This window comes from Antedon bifida, chromosome 8, assembly GCF_963402885.1.
Source record: "Antedon bifida chromosome 8, ecAntBifi1.1, whole genome shotgun sequence".
Taxonomy (NCBI): Eukaryota; Metazoa; Echinodermata; class Crinoidea; order Comatulida; family Antedonidae; genus Antedon; species Antedon bifida.
In genome coordinates this window covers 18,758,024-18,778,121 of record NC_136233.1, presented here as the reverse complement: position 1 = coordinate 18,778,121, position 20,098 = coordinate 18,758,024, and the positions used below count along the sequence as shown (strand labels likewise).

At 33.2% G+C, this 20,098-nt stretch overlaps 1 protein-coding gene across 1 annotated transcript; it reads right to left on the bottom strand.

The window, feature by feature from the left end:
- Positions 1 to 1,705: 1,705 nt before the first annotated feature.
- LOC144850081 (ABC transporter G family member 20-like) lies at positions 1,706 to 17,897 on the bottom strand. Its single transcript, XM_078707272.1, has 21 exons — positions 17,839 to 17,897; positions 16,447 to 16,581; positions 15,874 to 16,033; positions 15,577 to 15,731; positions 14,800 to 14,907; positions 14,343 to 14,436; positions 13,864 to 13,938; positions 13,308 to 13,364; positions 12,841 to 12,976; positions 12,444 to 12,549; positions 11,771 to 11,939; positions 11,204 to 11,307; positions 10,491 to 10,564; positions 10,270 to 10,319; positions 9,730 to 9,801; positions 9,380 to 9,450; positions 8,367 to 8,455; positions 7,951 to 8,054; positions 6,276 to 6,435; positions 5,585 to 5,689; positions 1,706 to 5,034 (listed from the first exon to the last, which is right to left on the bottom strand). Exons 2-21 carry the CDS (start codon positions 16,560 to 16,562, stop codon positions 4,928 to 4,930), a joined length of 2,112 nt encoding a protein of 703 aa, XP_078563398.1. The 5' UTR covers positions 16,563 to 16,581; positions 17,839 to 17,897; the 3' UTR covers positions 1,706 to 4,927.
- Between the last annotated feature and the right edge of the window lie 2,201 nt (positions 17,898 to 20,098).

The window sequence follows — 20,098 nt, the reverse complement described above, 5'->3', positions numbered from 1 at the left end:
TAGAAAACATATTGCATAACATAAAACGGTTTCCAAGTTTATGGTCTCCTTCAAGTAAACTGCCACGCTTGTTGTTATTATTGCGATGACTATTGCATACATTTTAAATGGAAAGAGAGAGGTTAAGAAGTTACACCCTAAATTAATTTCCAGAAGGCCATAAATGTAATTTCTCGCCCGTTCGATCACGTGTGCCGTACATAATCTAGATACGCCCTCGACCAGAACGCGTCAATGCATTTCGTAGGATGGAATTTTGGTCATAATGTATTATACTTTTCTGTGACGTAAATGTTCTAGGCTTACTATAAGCCTGTTTTGGCAGTATTTTTACTGTTACTTTTTAAGGACAACAGGTCGGTCCCATGACGTAACATTTAAAGAATTTCAGGAAGGCGAGATCGGGATGATTTCCCATCACCTACATACCCCTTGAAATCCCAGAAGATACCGGGCACACAATGTCAGATCTGTGCACACAACATGGATAGTTCCTCGTCGCTATACCGTAAAAATGCAGACACACTATTTCTTGTCAACCTGTTATACTCCCGTGGTTACAACGTGTCAATAGCACTTACTCAATGTGTTACTCACACATAACTATGCATTCCGTCCAAGTTCAAGTGGACTTAACGTTCTTTCTATTCACTTTTTCTCGGTAAAATATCCTACAAAGGAACAAGTTCATTAATTATTATTATTAGTAGAGATTAATACAATTTATGACGTCACCTGTAACCTTAATATAGTTGTTAAAAATTTTAGTAGGATATTAATCACAAATTATATTAATCCGCCAGCTTTAGTGAAATTGTGGTCACACGTACTAAATGAACATTTTTAAAGCTATTCTATCTGAAAGTAGGACGCGTGTTAAGGCCCTGGCATGATGGCATCACTTTTATTAATCATCATCTTAAATTCTTTCCCCATCTTATTTGAGTTTTCTCATTTTACTCATTTCTTCTTTCAATCACGGATGGACATTATCTTGTCATAGTTATAGAATATCTAGTTGGTCAATGTTGTAGGCCTAGTTATATGTATCGATTGGATGTTTAGAATAAAAAAAAAAGACCGAGAAACAACCCGGCCCATGAGAGATATAATACCGATGTACAAGTTGCGTCTGCGAGGGTGAACACACTAATATACAAGTGCTAATACAGAGGCCTACATCGTATTAAAACAATTTAAATGCAAATCGAATTTCATATCACCCTTCCAAACATGAGCATTGCATTTTAAAAACTTTTGAATTAATATTTCTTCAAAAATTCCAAACTTGTTACGGTATTATTTTGATTCTAATTCGTAATTAACCTGTATTGCGTTCGACGGAAAGTGTGGGACTACTCGACTCGCACTCGAGTTTATTATGAAGAGCATTACGAAGAGCAATGGAATGCGTTATCAAAGTAGAGTATAATTTAATAAAACCGACAATGAACAATCAATTTGTCTCTAGGACCATTTCATGTGATCATGTAATAGTGATCCTAATATGCAATAAATATGTTAATAACTATCCGATGTCTTATGAAACGGCCATCAACAATGTAAATTACCCAAAATGGCACAATCATTACAATAACCGTGTTCACACAGAGTTAACAAGGTGCAGCATGATCGAGTTCAAGTTTGTTTCCCACCCTCGACAGTGATTTAGTTCACTTTTAGTATTCCCTGTCTCATTTTTCTCTGTTATTTTATTGTTGTACCTTTGTACTGTCCTTGTTTTTTAGACGAATAAATGAAATGAGTTAAGCTGATCTAAATCACATCCGAGTTACAACCGACGTTCTTGTATAATCATCCTCATAATCGCGTCATAGGCAAACTCCATCAACTCCGATAGAAACAACTTTTTGCGTTCGAAAAGCGAATACATTTTTTATTTTCTCAAAACAGTGGGTCCTATAATAAAATATGTTACTCAATAAATATAAAACGAATAAACCAATAAAAATAATGTGTTCATCCGTGAAAATTTGGCCTAGTTATTCAAAAATATCACCATGGTTCATAGAGGCATTATCGAAGAATGCGGTTTTGGTGTTAAATATTTTGTTGGTGTTTATATTGTTTATTATATTGACGGGATTATGGGTTTGTGGGACGTTTTATGACGTTGTAAACGAAGTATTGTTGGTGACCTCGATGAAGTAAATGAAGATTATGAAAATCAAAAGAAAAACAAAATAGTATCAAAAGGGCGTTATGAAATTGTGGTCGAACGATGAATTGAACAACTCACCTGTTTGGGAGACTAATACAGATGACGTGAGTTTCACCTGCAGGGTATGCCTAGTTTGAATTTAATATCTTCGATATTAAAGTACATTTACATTACATATACAATAATTTTAAAGAAAACCAATCTCATTAAGCGTATACAGTCGTGTTTAGTGCTGAAACATACTACAGAAATGTGAATAGAACAATAGTAAGAAACGCCGCCCTCTATATGTGAACATTCCAGAAACTTTTTTTGGCATTTTACGCAGCCAAAATGAATAACACAACAAGACCTAATTCCTGGTCAATTCAACAACGTGAAGGGTGTTGACGAGTTACACTTCGAAGATTTTCTCCAAAACCAGTTACAAATGTATAGTAACCATGTGTCCGGTTGATTGCCAACAAAGCAGAATAGCAAAACTGGGAAAGTAGCTAGAAGAAATCCGAGTGACGAAACATTTCAGATTTCGCCAAAATTGTGATAACATTCAACATGGATTTAAAAGAATCACAGATCCTTTAAGAAACGTGTAGACTTGTTGCGCCTGTCTCCAAAATCACATTCTCTTTTTCCGTCATTACGACATTACGATTTCCAAAATTTGTTTCCATATTTTTCTGTTTTCATGGGCAGGATGGTTTGTTATTGTGCTAAAGTCTAGATTAAAAATCACATAGGTCCGTGAATATTCTGTTTTTTTAGCAATCTAAAGTATACGGTCACTCATCCCTGGTAAAAATACTAATTGTACATTTAACATTATGAAAAGTATATACTGTAACTATAAACAAATGTGACCTTTTCTCATTCTTACAAATTTCCTCATCTTTATCGTTTCAAATTATTCAATATTCAGTACATCACCGGGCGGGTTATAATTGCTTCTACTGCCCGTTATATATATTATTTTTACCTAATTTAACGTATCAGTTATCAGTATTATTATCAGTTACTATATTCCAAATTTTCTTACTCAGATTTTTAATTCTCATGCAATTTATTTTATTTATAGGCTTTTGCTTTTCTTTAACTTTACTGTTTTTGTTGTATTTTGTGTATTGTATCTGTTCTGAGGGTCCCAAATGATCAGCAATTGCTGGATGGATCACCCTCATTAAATATGGTTAAAAAAACTACTATTATACTATATAAATTATACATCATTTCTAGTCACTCTTTGTTGAGTTTCGTTCTAACTGATATGCTTCTACAAGTTACAAGTAAATATTTTACTCATCACTCATCCTTATATTATACAAACAAAAATATATAGCTATATATACACACACAATGTAATGACTAATTAGACAGAAAGGTGTACAAATATATCTAACCCGGTTATTTCACATATTAATAACACCTACAAATTCAACACTAAAACAATATATAACATATCCGAATATTTGTAGTATATAAAACATTTGTGCATAAATTGCTCAAAATAAGTTGTGTTCGAATTGTATATAAAATGAAATTCGTCTAAACTATCAAAATATACAGTATTCCAAACAATTTACTTCTGTAACTATGTCCATATTGTTTTAAAAGCGTAAGAAAACACGATAAAAATGTATTACTAAATGTGTATAATTTCATTTCTGATTTCAAAAATAAAACCAGTTATCGAATGTGAAGAAACCACTTGATTTAAAACACCCTTTGAAATAATACAAAGTGAAATATATTTCATAAATTTGCATTAAAATGTAAAATGGAAACGGCTGAAAGATTTTGCATTGATATCGCGTAAATTGCACAATTATTATTATTACTTCATGTTGTTCGCTTTCTTGACGCGTCATTCGCTTTCCTGACGCGTTGTTTGCTTTCTGAAAGCTTCGTTCGCGTTTAACAGTTTGTCTTCGCAAAACTGAATCCAAGAATTCTCTCATAAAAACTGTATTGCTTCAAATATAGCTATAGCTTCATTATTATCTTGTATCACTTCATCACAAAAAAATAATAGAAACCATCTTAAGTTGCGTTTCATACCAATAACAATTCCTACCTTACATTGAAACTGTCCAGCGTTCAGGTTCGAAGTCATGAGGTGTTTTTTTTTTATAATAATTGGATGGATGAAATAAGGTTTTTAAAATTTTGATCTATATCAAATTACTTCATTTGATGTACTTTGTATATTGCAATTATAAAGGCTACTTCACTTGGTACAATAATGTATATAAAACAACTACCAGTGTATTAATACAAACCCGTTTATAAACCCGATTAAAGTCCGTGAATAACCGGACGTGTTTTTTTTAAGGACATAACGGACGGCATATTAGTTAAGTATATATACGTAGTAAAAATCAATGATATAAAAGTATTTTTTGTCAAATGTTGACCTGTACCATTGATTGATTAGATTTAAAGTAGTAGGTGCAAAGCGGCTGTGCCAAAAAATAATCAAATAATAAAAAAGTGTCCCCTATAGGAGATACTTTCCCGCAGGCGCAGCCGCAGGGTATTTCCTTACCACTACTGCCAACCCCAATTCAGGAGACACCCATATTAAGTGGACACTTTGTCCCAAAAGTATCTCCTTAAAAGGGCTTGTACTTCAAATTATTATTGTAATTTTCTTTACTACAGCAATATTACCTCTACTCTATAAACAAAATAAAATCATAACCAGAAGGTGTGATTTGAAATGGATTAAAATTGGTTAAAAAGTGGTGATTATTTCCGTAGATGAATCATTAAAGCTGATAGGCAAAGAAGTACAAACGTCCAAGCAAAACTGGTGACAAATCCCATATACACATTAAAGTAGTTGATACTCCATCCTATAAAAGAAACAATTATGAACTTGAAGATGGAACAGTGAAGATATCTCGGAAGTTATAGAAGAGCAAGACCAAATATGGCATAGAAAAATAATATTATGACCAAATATGGCATAGCAAGATAATATTATGACCAAATATGGCATAGAAAGATAATATTATGACCAAATATGGCATAGCCAGATATGGAGAAGAAAATTGGATTAGAAAAAAAGTGCAAGACATGCAGAGGACACCCACATTTCACAGTTACACCATCTCTTCACCTCTCACTAACACGTTGTTAGGGGAGAAATTTACTTTTAAAGAACTGATAAACATGATTTTCCTTTCACATGGATTTACCAACTATTATAACTGGAAGGCCCATTTGTTTGTACCATTGATTTTCTGTGCCTACCCACTCCATAAAAGAATTTTTAAAGGCCACATAACTACAAGATAATTTATCACTAAATGAAATCTTTGCAGTTTGGAAAGATCTAGAAATTTGGGCCATCTTAAAAAGCCAATAGAATCATTGCCCCAGTAAACTACTATATATATATACCTCTTGCTAAAATGCAGCGTAGACAAATAATAGCATATGTCTGTGGCATCATATAACTGAAGTACATGAGTGGATATGGTACGCCTTCAAGAGGCCACATGATACCTGCACATAAGTAACAACATATAGTAAAAAAGTTAGTACATTAGTTATTGATCATAATAAAATTAGCACAATGTTACTGAAGAAGTCATTGTTAAACATTATATGCTCATAGTATGAAAGAATTAATGACCACTTCTTGTGCTGTACCCTTATAATAAAAGAACTGCAGTGAAAGTTAGTTTTAAACAGTGATTCGACTTAATATTGGTTTAAAAAAAAATAATTTTGACAGCGAAAACAATTAAAACTGGTGGCATGAAACAATAAACTAAGGTTTGTATGGAAATTCTCTAGTCTAAACAATATGATAACTCTGTACCTAATAATAATATATTATTACAGTCAACTCTCCAAATACTGGACACCTTTGGGCTGGCCAAATATGTCTGGTTTCAGGAAAGTCTGGTATTCGGAATGTGTTTGGAACCTTTGGGCCTCAAAGAAAGTCTGGTTTTGGGAGAGTTTACGGGTTATCAGAGAATCCAGTATTGAGAGAAATTACTGTATATTAAATTAATACATTACATTTTATCCTTTTTAAAACTCAGTATGTTAAATTGAATCAATATTAATGGGTTGAACTTACCACTCATAAGGATCAGTGGATAGAAAGATCCCAGCGACAATTGCATTGCCGATATCTCATTGTCACAAACACTAGAGACAAACAAGCCATAAGCCATTCCATTCAGGCCCTGGAATAATGTAAGCACTATCACCATCAGAAGGGAACCTTCATTTGGTACCTAACAACATAAAAGATCAATCTTTAAACTGAATGTTTAAGAGCAAGATATATGATCACTTTATTTCAGAATAACAAAATTCCATATAAAAAACAAGCAATACAAATAAAACGAAAAATCACCAAAAACTGGGATTTTCGCCAATTTAGAGATTTGAAAATATATTTTATAGTGCATTTAACAAGATCATTTTGACTATTCAAAACTCATATTCTAAAACCATAGACACACTTTATTAATTATTATTATTTCATTATATTATAATAAGCAGTTATACAGTGCATCTAAGAGATGAGTTCAACACAAGACAGTTCTAAGATCTTTAAATTATGTTCATTATGGAAAGGCAACAATATAACATCAATCAAACTAAGTGGCTTTACCTTGTACAGTTTATATTTTTTATTTATACTTATATTAATAGATAACTTGTTCATTTTGGCTATGCATATTACAAGGGTGGGTGGGTTATGTCTTTATTTATGTAAATTGTGAATATAAATATTTATTTATGTTCCTTCAATATTTAATATTATGTGTATGTTATTGTTAGTGTTATTATTGTAAAGGTAGTACAACGCTTTTTTCAGGCTCTGCCTTAGTTGTATGTCCTCCATCTTAATTTGTATTTTATGTTTGTTATGATGGAAATAAAGATTGATTAATGATTAATAATTATAATACTATAAACATTATCTATAATTCTATAAAGATATTCTAATAAGACCAGTCTTTACAAAATATATTTTTTCTCAATTGTTAGTTGTTTTGGAGTTGATGATTGCCTTTCTCTTTCCACTAAACTTTGTTTGGTTGTAAAAAAAGAATATAATACCAGCCATTGTATTAATAAGTCCAAAAGACTTCCATTATAATTACTGAAAACGAAACACATCAAGGGGTTTCTAAATTGTAATAAACGCATCCTGTTTACAATTCATACTATTATTATTATATTATTTCTAATTTGTTCTTAAAAATGTTCTTTTGAGTACTTTAAGGAGATGTAAATCTCAAGGTCAATGGACCACAAAATAAAGACATTATTGTAAACTGTTTACAATTTTAAAGTTATGAGTAATATAAGAATAAAACTAATTTCATTCACCACAAAATGTATACCTGACTAATAATGTATTCTATTGTTGTTTTTGGATAAAATCAAGTGTAGATTAGACAAAGTAGGACTAAGATTACAGATATAAGTGGTTTAATCCTGAAATTTGGTGTCAAGCCAAATAATGCCTTCATCTTGAAAAATAGTAAGGAACTTTCGCAACCATAAGAATATGTTTTTTTGCACTAAAAATATGTTTCACATGGCAAAGAAATATTGAGGGCGACATCCAAAACATAATTTGAAATTACAGGTGGTCAAATTGCCTATGTTTAGCATAAAAAAAATCAGTGCAAGCGAGAACAAAATAAAATAAATAAAATAAAATGTATGTATAAGAAAGAGGAACAATTATTGTCATTATATGATGTATTTTAATGTAAAATGCATTAACTTACATCAAAGATTAACAGGATAAAGACAAGAACAATAGCTGTTTGTATTGCTATTATAACAAACTGAACCACAACATGAGATAGCATCACTTCTGTCGCTTTGGCGCCTAAAATAGAATGAAAGTAGTAAACCTGTAAAGACATTTGTTTGGCAAAACACAAAAGAATATGAAGCAATAATATCTGTGCATACTCACAAAACAAAGTTGTGATAGCTTTTATGATAACCCCAAAATCACATAATTTTCAGTAGAACTCATTTTCAGTAGAACTCTTTCTATGGGGCTCCCTTTGTGTGTACAGTACGTGAAAATGCTATGTTAAGCACTCTTACTAAATAGTTGACTCAATATTTAGAAGTTCTATCCATGTCTAAGAAGACCTACATAAAGTGTGTAAAAGTTGTCAACTGTAATTACCTGCTACCCATGTTCTTTCTAACAAGCCTTCTTTGCGCTCCAAAATAAATGTGATACTAGTCATTGATACAGCCAAGAAGAATACAATACTAGAAACAAAAAGAAACGCAAGTATTTATTTGTAATTCAATAAATCAAAATTAGATAAAATACAAAATTAAAAATACTAATTGAAAATATAGGTAATAACTTAGCATACATTTATGATAAGTAGTTGATAACAAATTCCAAACTATTGAACCTAACAGTTTTATGTATGCTTTAACCAATTTCAGATATTTTAAACCTTAAAATAGTAAGGCATAGCTTTTTCAAGCACTGTCTGAATTACCTCCAGCGAGTCCCTTCCCAAGTCTAATGATAAACAGAAAAATTTCTTCTATCACTCACTGCAGGATGTCAAACATGCTTGAAATTTTAATTAGCAAAAATACATTGCCGAACACAACAAATTTTTAGTTGCGTGTGCTCACTATGTCGGTCGGTTGGTCGATCGGTCGGTAAACACTAACTTGAGCACACAACTGCAGCCATGTATAATGGCCTTGTTTCTTGCATGCTTACGTTATTTGTTTACCCATATCTACCTGTAGTCAACTTATTGTCACATTTTGAACCAAATTAGGGTGTATAAAACTCACAATGCAAGAATATGTTCCCTCCACTGTTGTTGCATTATAGTTTAAGTCCAAGTTCAAAAAACATTTATTTATTCAATAATGGCATATTATTGTACACTATCCGTGTATTTAAAAGAACATGGTAATAAACCATCATTTTCTTTTTCAATCAAGTTTCTTGTCTCGAGAAAGACCCCAGATACAATTATAACTAATAACGATTTTGAATTATCAAAGATTCATTGTCCTGCACATGACAAAAATCATTGCAGTTCAACTTTCTTGTACTTGTTGATTCACTTCCTTGCACTATCGGATATTGAATAAAATGAGGGCCACTTATAACTCTTTTTTAATGTTTTTTAGTTGAATTTTTTCAATGATCATATTTACCTTAGTATGACCCCAGGTGCCATAAAATCAGTAAAATCAGACTCCTCAGTTCCATAAATTGGCTCACCAAACTTTGAATAAAAGGGAACCAAATATGTGAAAAAGAACAATTCAATAAAAATATATTTTGATTCAACTTTTATTTTACAGAGAACAGATTACAATATTTCTTATAAGCAAAAAGTAGATAATAAAAACAAGTACAAGATATCTTAAAAAATAAAAGGATTTAAAAAGAAATTCACAAAATTTTAAATTAACGAAAAAAATGTAAATGTTTATAAATAGAAAATACAGTAATATAGTATAAGTAAAAAAATATTTATTATTAGATTAGAGTACAAACTAACCTGTAGAGGGAGCTCTGCAATTTTAGGATTTATTTTTGGATTAATACTACTTAGCAAATCTGAAATAAAATCCTGAAAAAAAAAAAACTCACTCGGTCAATATTAACAATTTCAAATTATTACCATTTGTGGAAAAAGCATGTTTTTTGGAAGTGCTTAAAATCTAATTTCTGTTAAATCCTTAAAATTACATCATTTAGAGTCGAAAACTGAAATTGAACATAAATTTGGATACCTAACATAACGACCTCTGAACTGAAAAACAGAAATAGTGCATAGATTACTTACTTAATTCATCTATTTTAAAACAGTTTTAAATCTCTTCTTAATACCCACCTTTTTTACTGTAAGCGCTTTAAAACTTTTTGGTGAAAGAGCAACTCAAATATTAATATTATTTTTATTAGTTCAAATCCGTAATAAGTTGTTCTGGGCCTCCATGGTTAAATAAAGTTGAATTGAATTAAATAATGGAGACCATTCTATATATTGTTTTACTGTATTCTTTTTTAGGCATGGGCACAGAAGAATAAGAAATACCTGGTATGCTGTAGACAGTGACTGTTCAAGTGATAAAGCTATTTGTTGATCTGTAAGGAATATCAAGTATAGAATCAAGAAACCCTGAAGTTAAGACAAGATTAATGGTAACAATAATTATAATAATGAGAGAGTACACAGCCATCACCCAATAGTAAGAGAAGGAAAATTGACTACAAACATGTGCTCTAAATATTTTTTTAAAAACTCAATCCACTTACTTGTTAGGTCAAGTTGAACATGTACTGTACTGCCCTCAATAGTATCATTGTCAACCTTCGTTCCTTCCACAAATCTGAAAAGGTCATTATGTTATTATTAAAAAATTATCTAGTGGAATAGTAGATTGAACTGAAAAAGACATACGCAGGTCATTTTGAGATCATGGATTTGAGTCGACAATATTCTACCAAATTTGTCACAGGTTTAACAATAGAGAGCTTTCAATTCGACCGAGGTCAATTGTCAACCATCGTCGTCGGTCATCGTCTGACCTAAATACCTTAAAAACTGTCGAGGTGAGAAGCGAGGACACACGTTTCAATATTCCTGCTTGCGCACAATGTACTAACATGACATAGTTTGGACGTCAATCATCTCAAATCGAAAGCTCCCTAATTTCTACGATAACGAAACTAAAAGTCTTCATTACTGTTTTTGTCCTGTTTCCGGTTCCTGTGTTGTCTTATTTTCTTTTTTAGTTTTTATGGGCTGCCTTATACAAGCTTCGCTTTTTTGGAATGTTGCCCCTCTTATTTTAATCATATTTACTGTTAATTTTTATTTACTATGAAATTGAAAGTGAATAAATGTTACTTTGATTGATTGATCTCTGTTATAGTGGAACTCTTATTAAAGGAAAAATTCAGAACCCAAGTGATGTCCTCTAAATAGGGGTCTCTCAAAGGAGGCATTCTACTGAATACTTGTTTACCTTGCTATTAAATCTGTACTGTAGGTAGGCGCCATATATATAGTACCCCAATACTCTCCTTTCTTAGCATCTTCAAAGGCATCGGTGAAGTTATCGTAAGGATGCTAAAAATAATTTAATATTAAAATGATAATAATGATGGAAATGATGATGTTGGACAACAAAGGAGCATTCAGGAAGGGGAAAGGACGCTGTTCCCCGTTTGACAGATAAATTAAAATTATACTACTATTCGATCTCTATTAATATTATGTTAGAGTCCATGCACCTAAGAGGATAACACAGAATTCTTAGAATAATTGTAACGGTTGATGACAGATACCTACTGTAGTAGCAGGGAAGCGCAAATAGTAGTGCTGACCATGTTATAAAGATCTGCACTACCAAACTAGTTTAGCAAAAAAGTGCGATGTGTCCAAATGCAGTAGTGATATGACATCATCATGTCCATATATGGGCACATCACATTATTTTTGTCACATAAAGGTTGGTAGTGTAGTGTAGATAGACAGATAGAAATTGCTAGTGTCAAAATCAATGTTTTTCATGTTCAATAATGTCACTAACCTGTATAATAGTATCATTATCCAGATGCCACAGAAACTGCTGGCTGTAGTTGAGTGTTGAAGTATCCATGTTGATGACAGCCATGTGAAGGCCTCTTGGAGGGTTACCAATACACAAACAAAATAAACACACCTCGATTATTGGTATTAGAAAGCTGAATAGTATTGAACTATGAAAAACAAATAAGAATATGTTTTGTAAAGTTTTGATTAATAGAGAATCGTACTATATAAATACAGGCATGTAAGAAAATATCAATGTGTCCAGGATGACAGCAAACAGAATCCCTCGTATCATTATGTATGGGGAGCTAAAAGGGTTCCTTAGTTAATAGGAGGTCATTAGTTTGTTTAGGATGTGTTTAAAGCTCACAGATATCAATATTAAAACCTGGGAAAAGCTAGCCTCAAAATTCCCGGCTATCAAGCAAGGAGTATTTGCTAGCGAAAACAAACAATTAGATAGACACTTTTTAATGACCAACACTGGCAATTTTGATTATCTTTGGACACACTGTGTACAATCCTTCCACAACAGAAAGGGATTTCTTCTGCATGTTCAGCTGAAACATCCAGAACAACCCACCTAGTCATCATCGGACACAATGGACAGTAAAAGAAGGATAATATAATACAAATTTTATTTGAAGTAACTGTACTATATAGCAACTTACCCTGGGTTGCGGATTAGCTTAATGAAGCTTTTAAAGATCATGGCAGATATGTTACTTGTTCTCGGAAGAAAATCCCATCTTGTACCACCAGACTTCTGATGAGAAACTAAAATTATAGTGAAATAAATAAAGATATGAACGTTCAGTCTATAATTGTTCTAATCTGCATAAAAAATTGGAGCGCTTCCTCTTCGAATGGTTTAAGCCTAGACTCTTGCTAAAGGTAGGTGTGTTATAAAACTAAAAGTGAATGTTTTATTGTCTTGCAATAGAACAAACAATTTCATTCGGTAAAAGATGAATGGAATGTTATGTTTCCCCTCATGAAATTATTTGTACCATTGCACTCATATACAATCACTACATGAATTATATTTATAGACTTGCATAAAGATACCTTCTCGTAGTTCCTCACCAGGTAGCAACCTGGCTGTATCTCCTGCATTTTCTTTTATCCTTTCAACATCTTCTACGTTACCATAGTCATCAACATCCTGAACATTCATTGAATGATGACTGTTAGAAGAGACCATCTGAAATAATACCCAGTAAGTCAAAATGTGTTTAGCAAAGTTTAAAATTCCATTTACTTTACTTTTTCTATACAATTTTAATACTCTGATAATACTTTGATATTCTATTGCAATTAGTATGTCATGTTTTTATGTACAGTAGCCCACTTTTGGAACACTTATATCATGGGGAAATGAACAATGTGTTTTTAAAACTAAAGCCAACCCCTATTCAGTGGGTACACTTTGGTGAGTCCCGGTCTTCTTAATAGGATCCTAATGTATTTTAATTCCATATAATATTGTTACTTGTTGTTATGTCACAGCGAATTAAAATAATGAATGTCCTTACCTCTTGATGTTCGCTTGTATCCCTCATGCATAGTTTTAAAAACACACCCTCTAGAGTCTAAAATGATATTGTAAGATTAATTATTAATTGAAAACTATTCAATTCAGATTGAATTGGGCTTTATTTTTCATCAGACACTTGTAAATGGCCATAGATCTAAACCTAAGCTTTCTAAACTAAGTAAAACTATTCCCACAATGCTTTGGTTTGGCCATGCGAAATATCGTAGTACTGAGACATGACCAATATTTGTATCCAGGAGCATGGAATTACGAAAAACAAGCTTATTAGCAACCAAGATAACGTTCCACTACTGTAGAGGTAAGAACTTAGCTCGACTACCGATGCTCAAGTCCAGAGGATTCAAATACTGTTCAATGTCTGACGATGTTCAACTCCACTCTCAAGACTTTTCACCTTTGTATAGAGGATCTCCATATTTTTCTGTAAGTGTGAAAAATGATTTCCAGCTCCCTGGAGGACAATGAATTTCACTCTTGGTAATCCTTGGCTGTATGTGTTTAAAGTAATAAAAAGAGATACATAAAAAACCTACCTGCATTTGATGATAATGCATAAGATCTTGTGGAGCAGACTCAGATAGAAGCACACCACTTCTCATCAATCCAACCTAAGAAAAGTAAGAAAATATGAAAGACTAAGAACTAAAGCATAAATCAAGAAACAACCAGAAAGGAGTAATACAATTAGCAAGTCAGTAAAATAAAGTCTCATGATACAATGTCTCATGTTCACCACTGTATTGAGGATACACCGTCACATGTTAACCACTGCATCCAGGATACACAGTCACATATCATTGTAATCGTTTTAATTTTAAAAAAACCAATGCCACTGAATTTAGGAATTTCCCATGACAATACAATAACTTTGAAGATATGATTCTGTTAATTGGTATGAAAGTTTATTTTCAAAGCAAATATGTCAATGATAAATATAATGCCCTTGTTTGTTTTTAGTGATTAAAGCCAGCCAAAACGATTGTTAATCTTTTTAAAAACGGTCAAAGCATACCGAATCAGCTTGCCTAGCTTCTTCAATATAGTGCGTTGTAATGATAACAGTTGATTTGCCTCCTTTCGTTAGATTAATTAAGTGTTCCCAGATTCTAAAAATAGGGAAGATTGATAAAACCATGAAAGCAATTTGGTTTGTTGGAAGCATACCAATATATATAAGGTAAAACAATATACAGTACAGTAGAACCCCTTCCTCTTTCCAGGAGAAACTCAGTTTAAGGGGATGCTTTCCTGTGAAATGATCAATGATGATGATCCATTGGCTGGCAGCCAATTTGACCATTTTTTGCTTTAAATTACTGTTTTTTCAGGTAAATACATTTTGTTTAGATCCAACTTTTTGTCAAAGTGGATAACAATTATGTGACATTAAAATGGCATATTCAACAACAAATATGTTTTAAATTATTTTTCAGGTGGACAATACATCTTTAATAGATGTACTACTGTACCTCATTCTTAGCATAGGATCAACTCCTACTGTTGGCTCGTCCAAAATCAACAACTGAGGTGAATGAAGCAACGCAACAGCAAAGGAAACTCTTCTTTTTTGTCCACCACTGTAAAAAATTAAAATCATTTTAAAGTAATTGCTTTTAAGTATATAATTATTAGGTTTGGATATTATTATTTTTTCTAAAAATTTTAACATAAACCATAAACACATAACCATTATCATCATAAAGTACTTCTTGACTGAGCCAAATAGATAAACTTCCTTCAAAAATGCAATGTCTTTAATTACTAAAACAAATATAAGCAGTTTTGTCCGTCTTAAGCAGGTTTTTCACTAAGTAAATTTCACTAATGAGCATGCATATTAATATCTACCGCTGCAAGAATGGCGAGAGGTTATGAGGTCCATCGGGTATGTGTGCGTTTCTTTTTATATTTGTTAGTTAGCAAGATTACTCAAAAAGTTGATTTTCATAAAATTTTAAAGGATGGTTTCATAGCTGTATGGGAACATGTGATTCAATTACCATATGTCTGGGTCAAATATCAAGCTGACCACAACAATGGACAGTATCACCACAGGGATTTTCATTGTAAAGCCTTATTACGTCTTTATTGATATGTGGCATTGGCAGAGGTTTGCACCCAGTGTTCTTCTAGTTTCATCTACTTTTTGTGACATGGAAAAATGCGCAACCAATCATAATTCGCGAATATATTAGCTAATAGAAAACAGGCATGTACTAAACATTTGAATATACTGTGGTTCTCACCTCAGGTTAGATATCAAAGATTGTGGTGTGGGAAGATGAAGCAATTCAACTAAAAACTCTTTCCTAGCTTGCAACTCATCTCTCTTCATGCTACACAATGTTCCAAAATAAGTCAATGTTTCATGAATTGTGAATTCTTCATAGAGGGCAGTCTCCTGTACAGGGAAAAAAGAGCAGCTTGCTGTATTATAATTTTCATGACATCATCAATAAAGAAGAAGTTTATACAGTACAATAATTACACATATAAAGCATTTATACTCTTATTTATAATGCATTTCTTATTTCTTTACACACCTGAGGCATGTATCCAACCATTGGACCAGGTACGCCATGACCCTGGGTCAATGGTGGCTTTCCGCAGATGATGATGGTACCACTATCATAACGCAATCTACCAAGACAGCATCTTAAAAGCGTTGTTTTTCCACACCCACTTGCTCCTAGCAGACCATATCTGTAAAAATAAGTACAAATAAAAGACATGCAACTACTAAAAATGAATACGTACTGTAATATTATTTGAGGGAGGCGTGTTCATCTTATTTGCTGCAATACAATTACATGTAGTGATAAAATACATTTAAAATTGTTTCAAAATTTTTTGTAAAAAATGGAAACCAATGAATTCTACTACAAACATAAATGTTCAAAATTTTCGAGAAAAAATATGCTCAGGCCGTTTATTTGAGAGATGAATTCGCGGAGTTGAAATATAACCGTTCATCATTCACCTCATGCCATTATTTCAAAGATGTTATATTTACTGTATTTTTTTTATGTATCTGTATGGTTTTATATGAACTTTCTATATTTTTACAATATTTGGACCAATAAAATATATCTATCTACATACAGTATAAAACTTACATAGTGCCTTGATTTACTGTCATGTTTAGTCCATTCAGTACAGGCAGCCGATTCTTTCCAGTGCCATAGTGCTTGTGAATTCCTTGCACAGTGAGGGCTGTGTTTTTGCTAGTCATATTTATGAATTTCTAGTTCCTATGATAAACAAAAACAATTTTGGCAACTAATTGCAAACATTCATAATAGTTTATAATTGGCAAATATTGATTTCAAATTTGACAGATAATTCAAAGAGTACAACAATTAAATTTGCTATAAAAACTAAAGCCTACCATTATACCATGTATCATCTACCGTATGTCCGTCTATCCATTATTTTACATACTTTAAATTTGTATTAATATAGTATGGTTACAATGTAGTAGGCTATGCCTAAACTTAAATATGAAAGGCCTAGCTACTACTACTAGCACTATTTACACTGTAGTATATTAAGTCTTGGACCAAATGTAATTTACCCGTTCATTTATGGTAAGTTGAAATACTCTTCCGATATGTATGGCATATGCCTGAAATGTCAAAGTTTGAAATCAGTCACTAGCAGCCAAAGCACATACTTACCACAAACAATTCATCCAGACAATCATGGGATCTTGGGTAAAGCTGGCCTTTGAGGCTTATTGTACCAAACAAATATGATGCGATTGCGAGTATAATAAACGAATCAAAAGCATCTATAGGCTAGTACTAGACTATAGAGGACGCACTTGTTACGCGCATTTAGTGGCAATTTGAACAATTTAATATGTTACTCATACAAAGTTCCGGAAAGTTATTATTGTTCATGGTACGTCTAACAACATTATTAAACACAATGGATTACCATGATTTCTATGATTAATATTAACGCAACTGATATCATTGTTTACGTAAACTGCCACATTACTAGGCCTATGCATAGTAGTAGCCTGGCTATATAGTAGAAGTAGCCTATAAGAGCTACCTACCTGGTCCTAGCATGGAGTTATCTATTTTTATACCTCCACTCCATGTATCTAGTATGCCTGGTCTGGCTGAGTGAGAGGGACAGCCTACTAGACAGTTAGTAGGCCCTAGCTAGAGAGACAGAAGAGAGGCTTTTTAAATTTTAGGCCAGGCCTACGTAGACTACAATAGTATTAGGTTTAACTAGGCCCTACTAGCCTAGGCCTAGAGTAGTGTGCAGTGAGTGTGTAGGCCTCCTAACTAGCCTAGGCCTAGGTAGTAGTACTAGGGCCTAGGCTAGTAGGCTACTAGAGGGCCTAGTCTACAGGCCTAGCTAGGCCGCCTAGGCCTGCCTAGGGCCTAGGCCTACTACTAGCCTAGGCCTACTACACACTACAGTACTAGGCCCTAGGGCTAGACCCTATCTAGACTAATTATAAGTAAATAAATAAGGAGTTGTGTATATACCACATTAATAAAACAACACTAAAGTAAAGTTTTTTTCCATGACGGTACCTCGAGGTATATTCAGAGCGTCATTCTGACGACGATGGAGCATTCTCTACTTCTCTACGGAGCGCCATTTATGCCTTTATTTACTTCAGAAATAAAAATAGTACTACGGTAACTGGTCCAGTCACTGAATTTTAATTTTAACTTTGTTTCTGATTTTAAAAAAGTCCACTTGTGTTAAGCCTGACATTTACAACCCTCAAAATATCTCTTATTTAAAATAAAAGAAAAACAATATTCATTATTTTATTTATTTTTTTTTTTTTATTTAAAAAAAAAATGTATCCGTAGAGGTTCGAACCCAATCTACTAGAGCTGAGAGCACCTAAACCTGAGCATTACCCGTTAGGCCACAAAGTAATACATGACTGAACAGCTGATACTAGTCTATTTATACGTGTATTACGTAATTCATCAGTACGTCATAACTATCATATTAACCTTGTTGAAACCAAAATGATCAGTTAGCTCAGACACACTGAGCGTCGTGTTGACAACACGTATGTCGTGGGTTCGATTCCCACGCTGGTCGGTGGAATAGAGTTAAAGGCATGCGGCCACTGTGTTTGGGGTTCACAGAATTATACGTCCCCCTTTCCACCACACATCATGAGGCGACAACATCAATGCATCTGGTGATGTGCTGGAAACGACCCCAAAAGGCTGTGGCAGGGCCTTAGTGCTGAGGCAGGGAGAGCACATTTAACATCTTTTTTTTTATTTAATTTTTTTTTTCAACCCGTTTTCGATCACGTAAATTTTAGGTTTGCCGCCCTCAATTTTAAAAGAAATTGAATTTATATTTTCATCGCAGGTGTACGAAACGGTTTGGTATGCCGTGCGTTATGCAATGGTTGTGCAGGTGTAGTGGGAAAGATGGTAGTGTTAGTCATTCGCGGTCAACACGCCACACTGTTAAATTTTGATTTTGTTAATCAATGTTGCTACATTGGTAGCGAAAATGTCCGATTCATGCAAGATATTCTATTGTAAAATGTTATGAATAAACTTTGATGGTAGTTGCTGTGTATGGTCGCACCGTCCCCAGAATAAACATGTTTTAAACAGATAGTTTGTCTTCGATGGTTTTTGTATGGGGATAATGGAGAGTAAAATAAGATCAAATATAGAAAATTTTGAAGTCGCATCTGGATAGTTGAAATTTTAACATTATCATAATTATCATAGGTGATTATGTATAGTTATAAGTATAAGTGCAATTCTTGGCTCTATTTTCATTATTAGCTCTGCTCCAACCATGGTGGGCTAGTACTGGAGACTTAATATTTAATTTCATATGTTAATGAATTATAGGAGCACTTTTCGATGACAAGCTCTATTGTCCCTGGTGAGTCTTATATAATTTGTTTCATATAATTTAAAATCATATAATGAAGCTCGATTTTTCAAAATTATCTTTGCTCAGCCCCAAGCATGGTGGGGTACTGAAGATTCCTATACATGTTTGAAAAAATAATAGATGTCATTTCCGGAGACCTTGCAGCTTTATTTTAAACAGTTTGGTATGCCGTGCGTTGTTATGCAAATGAGTTTGTGCAGGTGTATTATGGGGAAGATGGTATGTTAGTCATTCGCGGTCAACACGCCACACTGTTAAATTTTGATGTTGTTAATCTTTACATTAGAAGATTGTTCAAATCATGTAAATAAAACATTTTCCGGCCGGGAACCTATCAGCTCCCCTCTTTTAGTTTGCAAAAGTAATCTCGAAAGAACTCCATGTGGAAAAGAAGCCCACCCAAGCGTACCAAAAATGAAGGAGCACATGGGCTTCTTTTCGAGGTTTTATGGCAGTCTATTTAATGGAAAATAATGCCATGCAACTTTGTTTCTGATTTTAAAAAAGGTTCACTTGTTTAGGCCTGCGTTTACAACCCTCAAAATATCTCTCTTTCAAAATAAAAGAAAAACAATATTAATTATTTTCCATTAAAAAAAAATCTGTAGATTTGATGTTATTGCCTCATGATTTGTGGTGAGAAGGGGGACGTTTAAATCTGTGAACCCCAAACACAGAAGCTCGCATAGCTTAACTCTTTTCCACCGACCGGCACGCGTATTTTTTTTTCCATGACGAACGTGGGCAATTTACATAAATGAGCGCGGCGCACGGCATACTAAATGTTCAATATTTGTATAGGGGTAGCAATCAATGGGTTGGTTGGATGGCCAGGCTTGTTCAGGCTGCTATTGT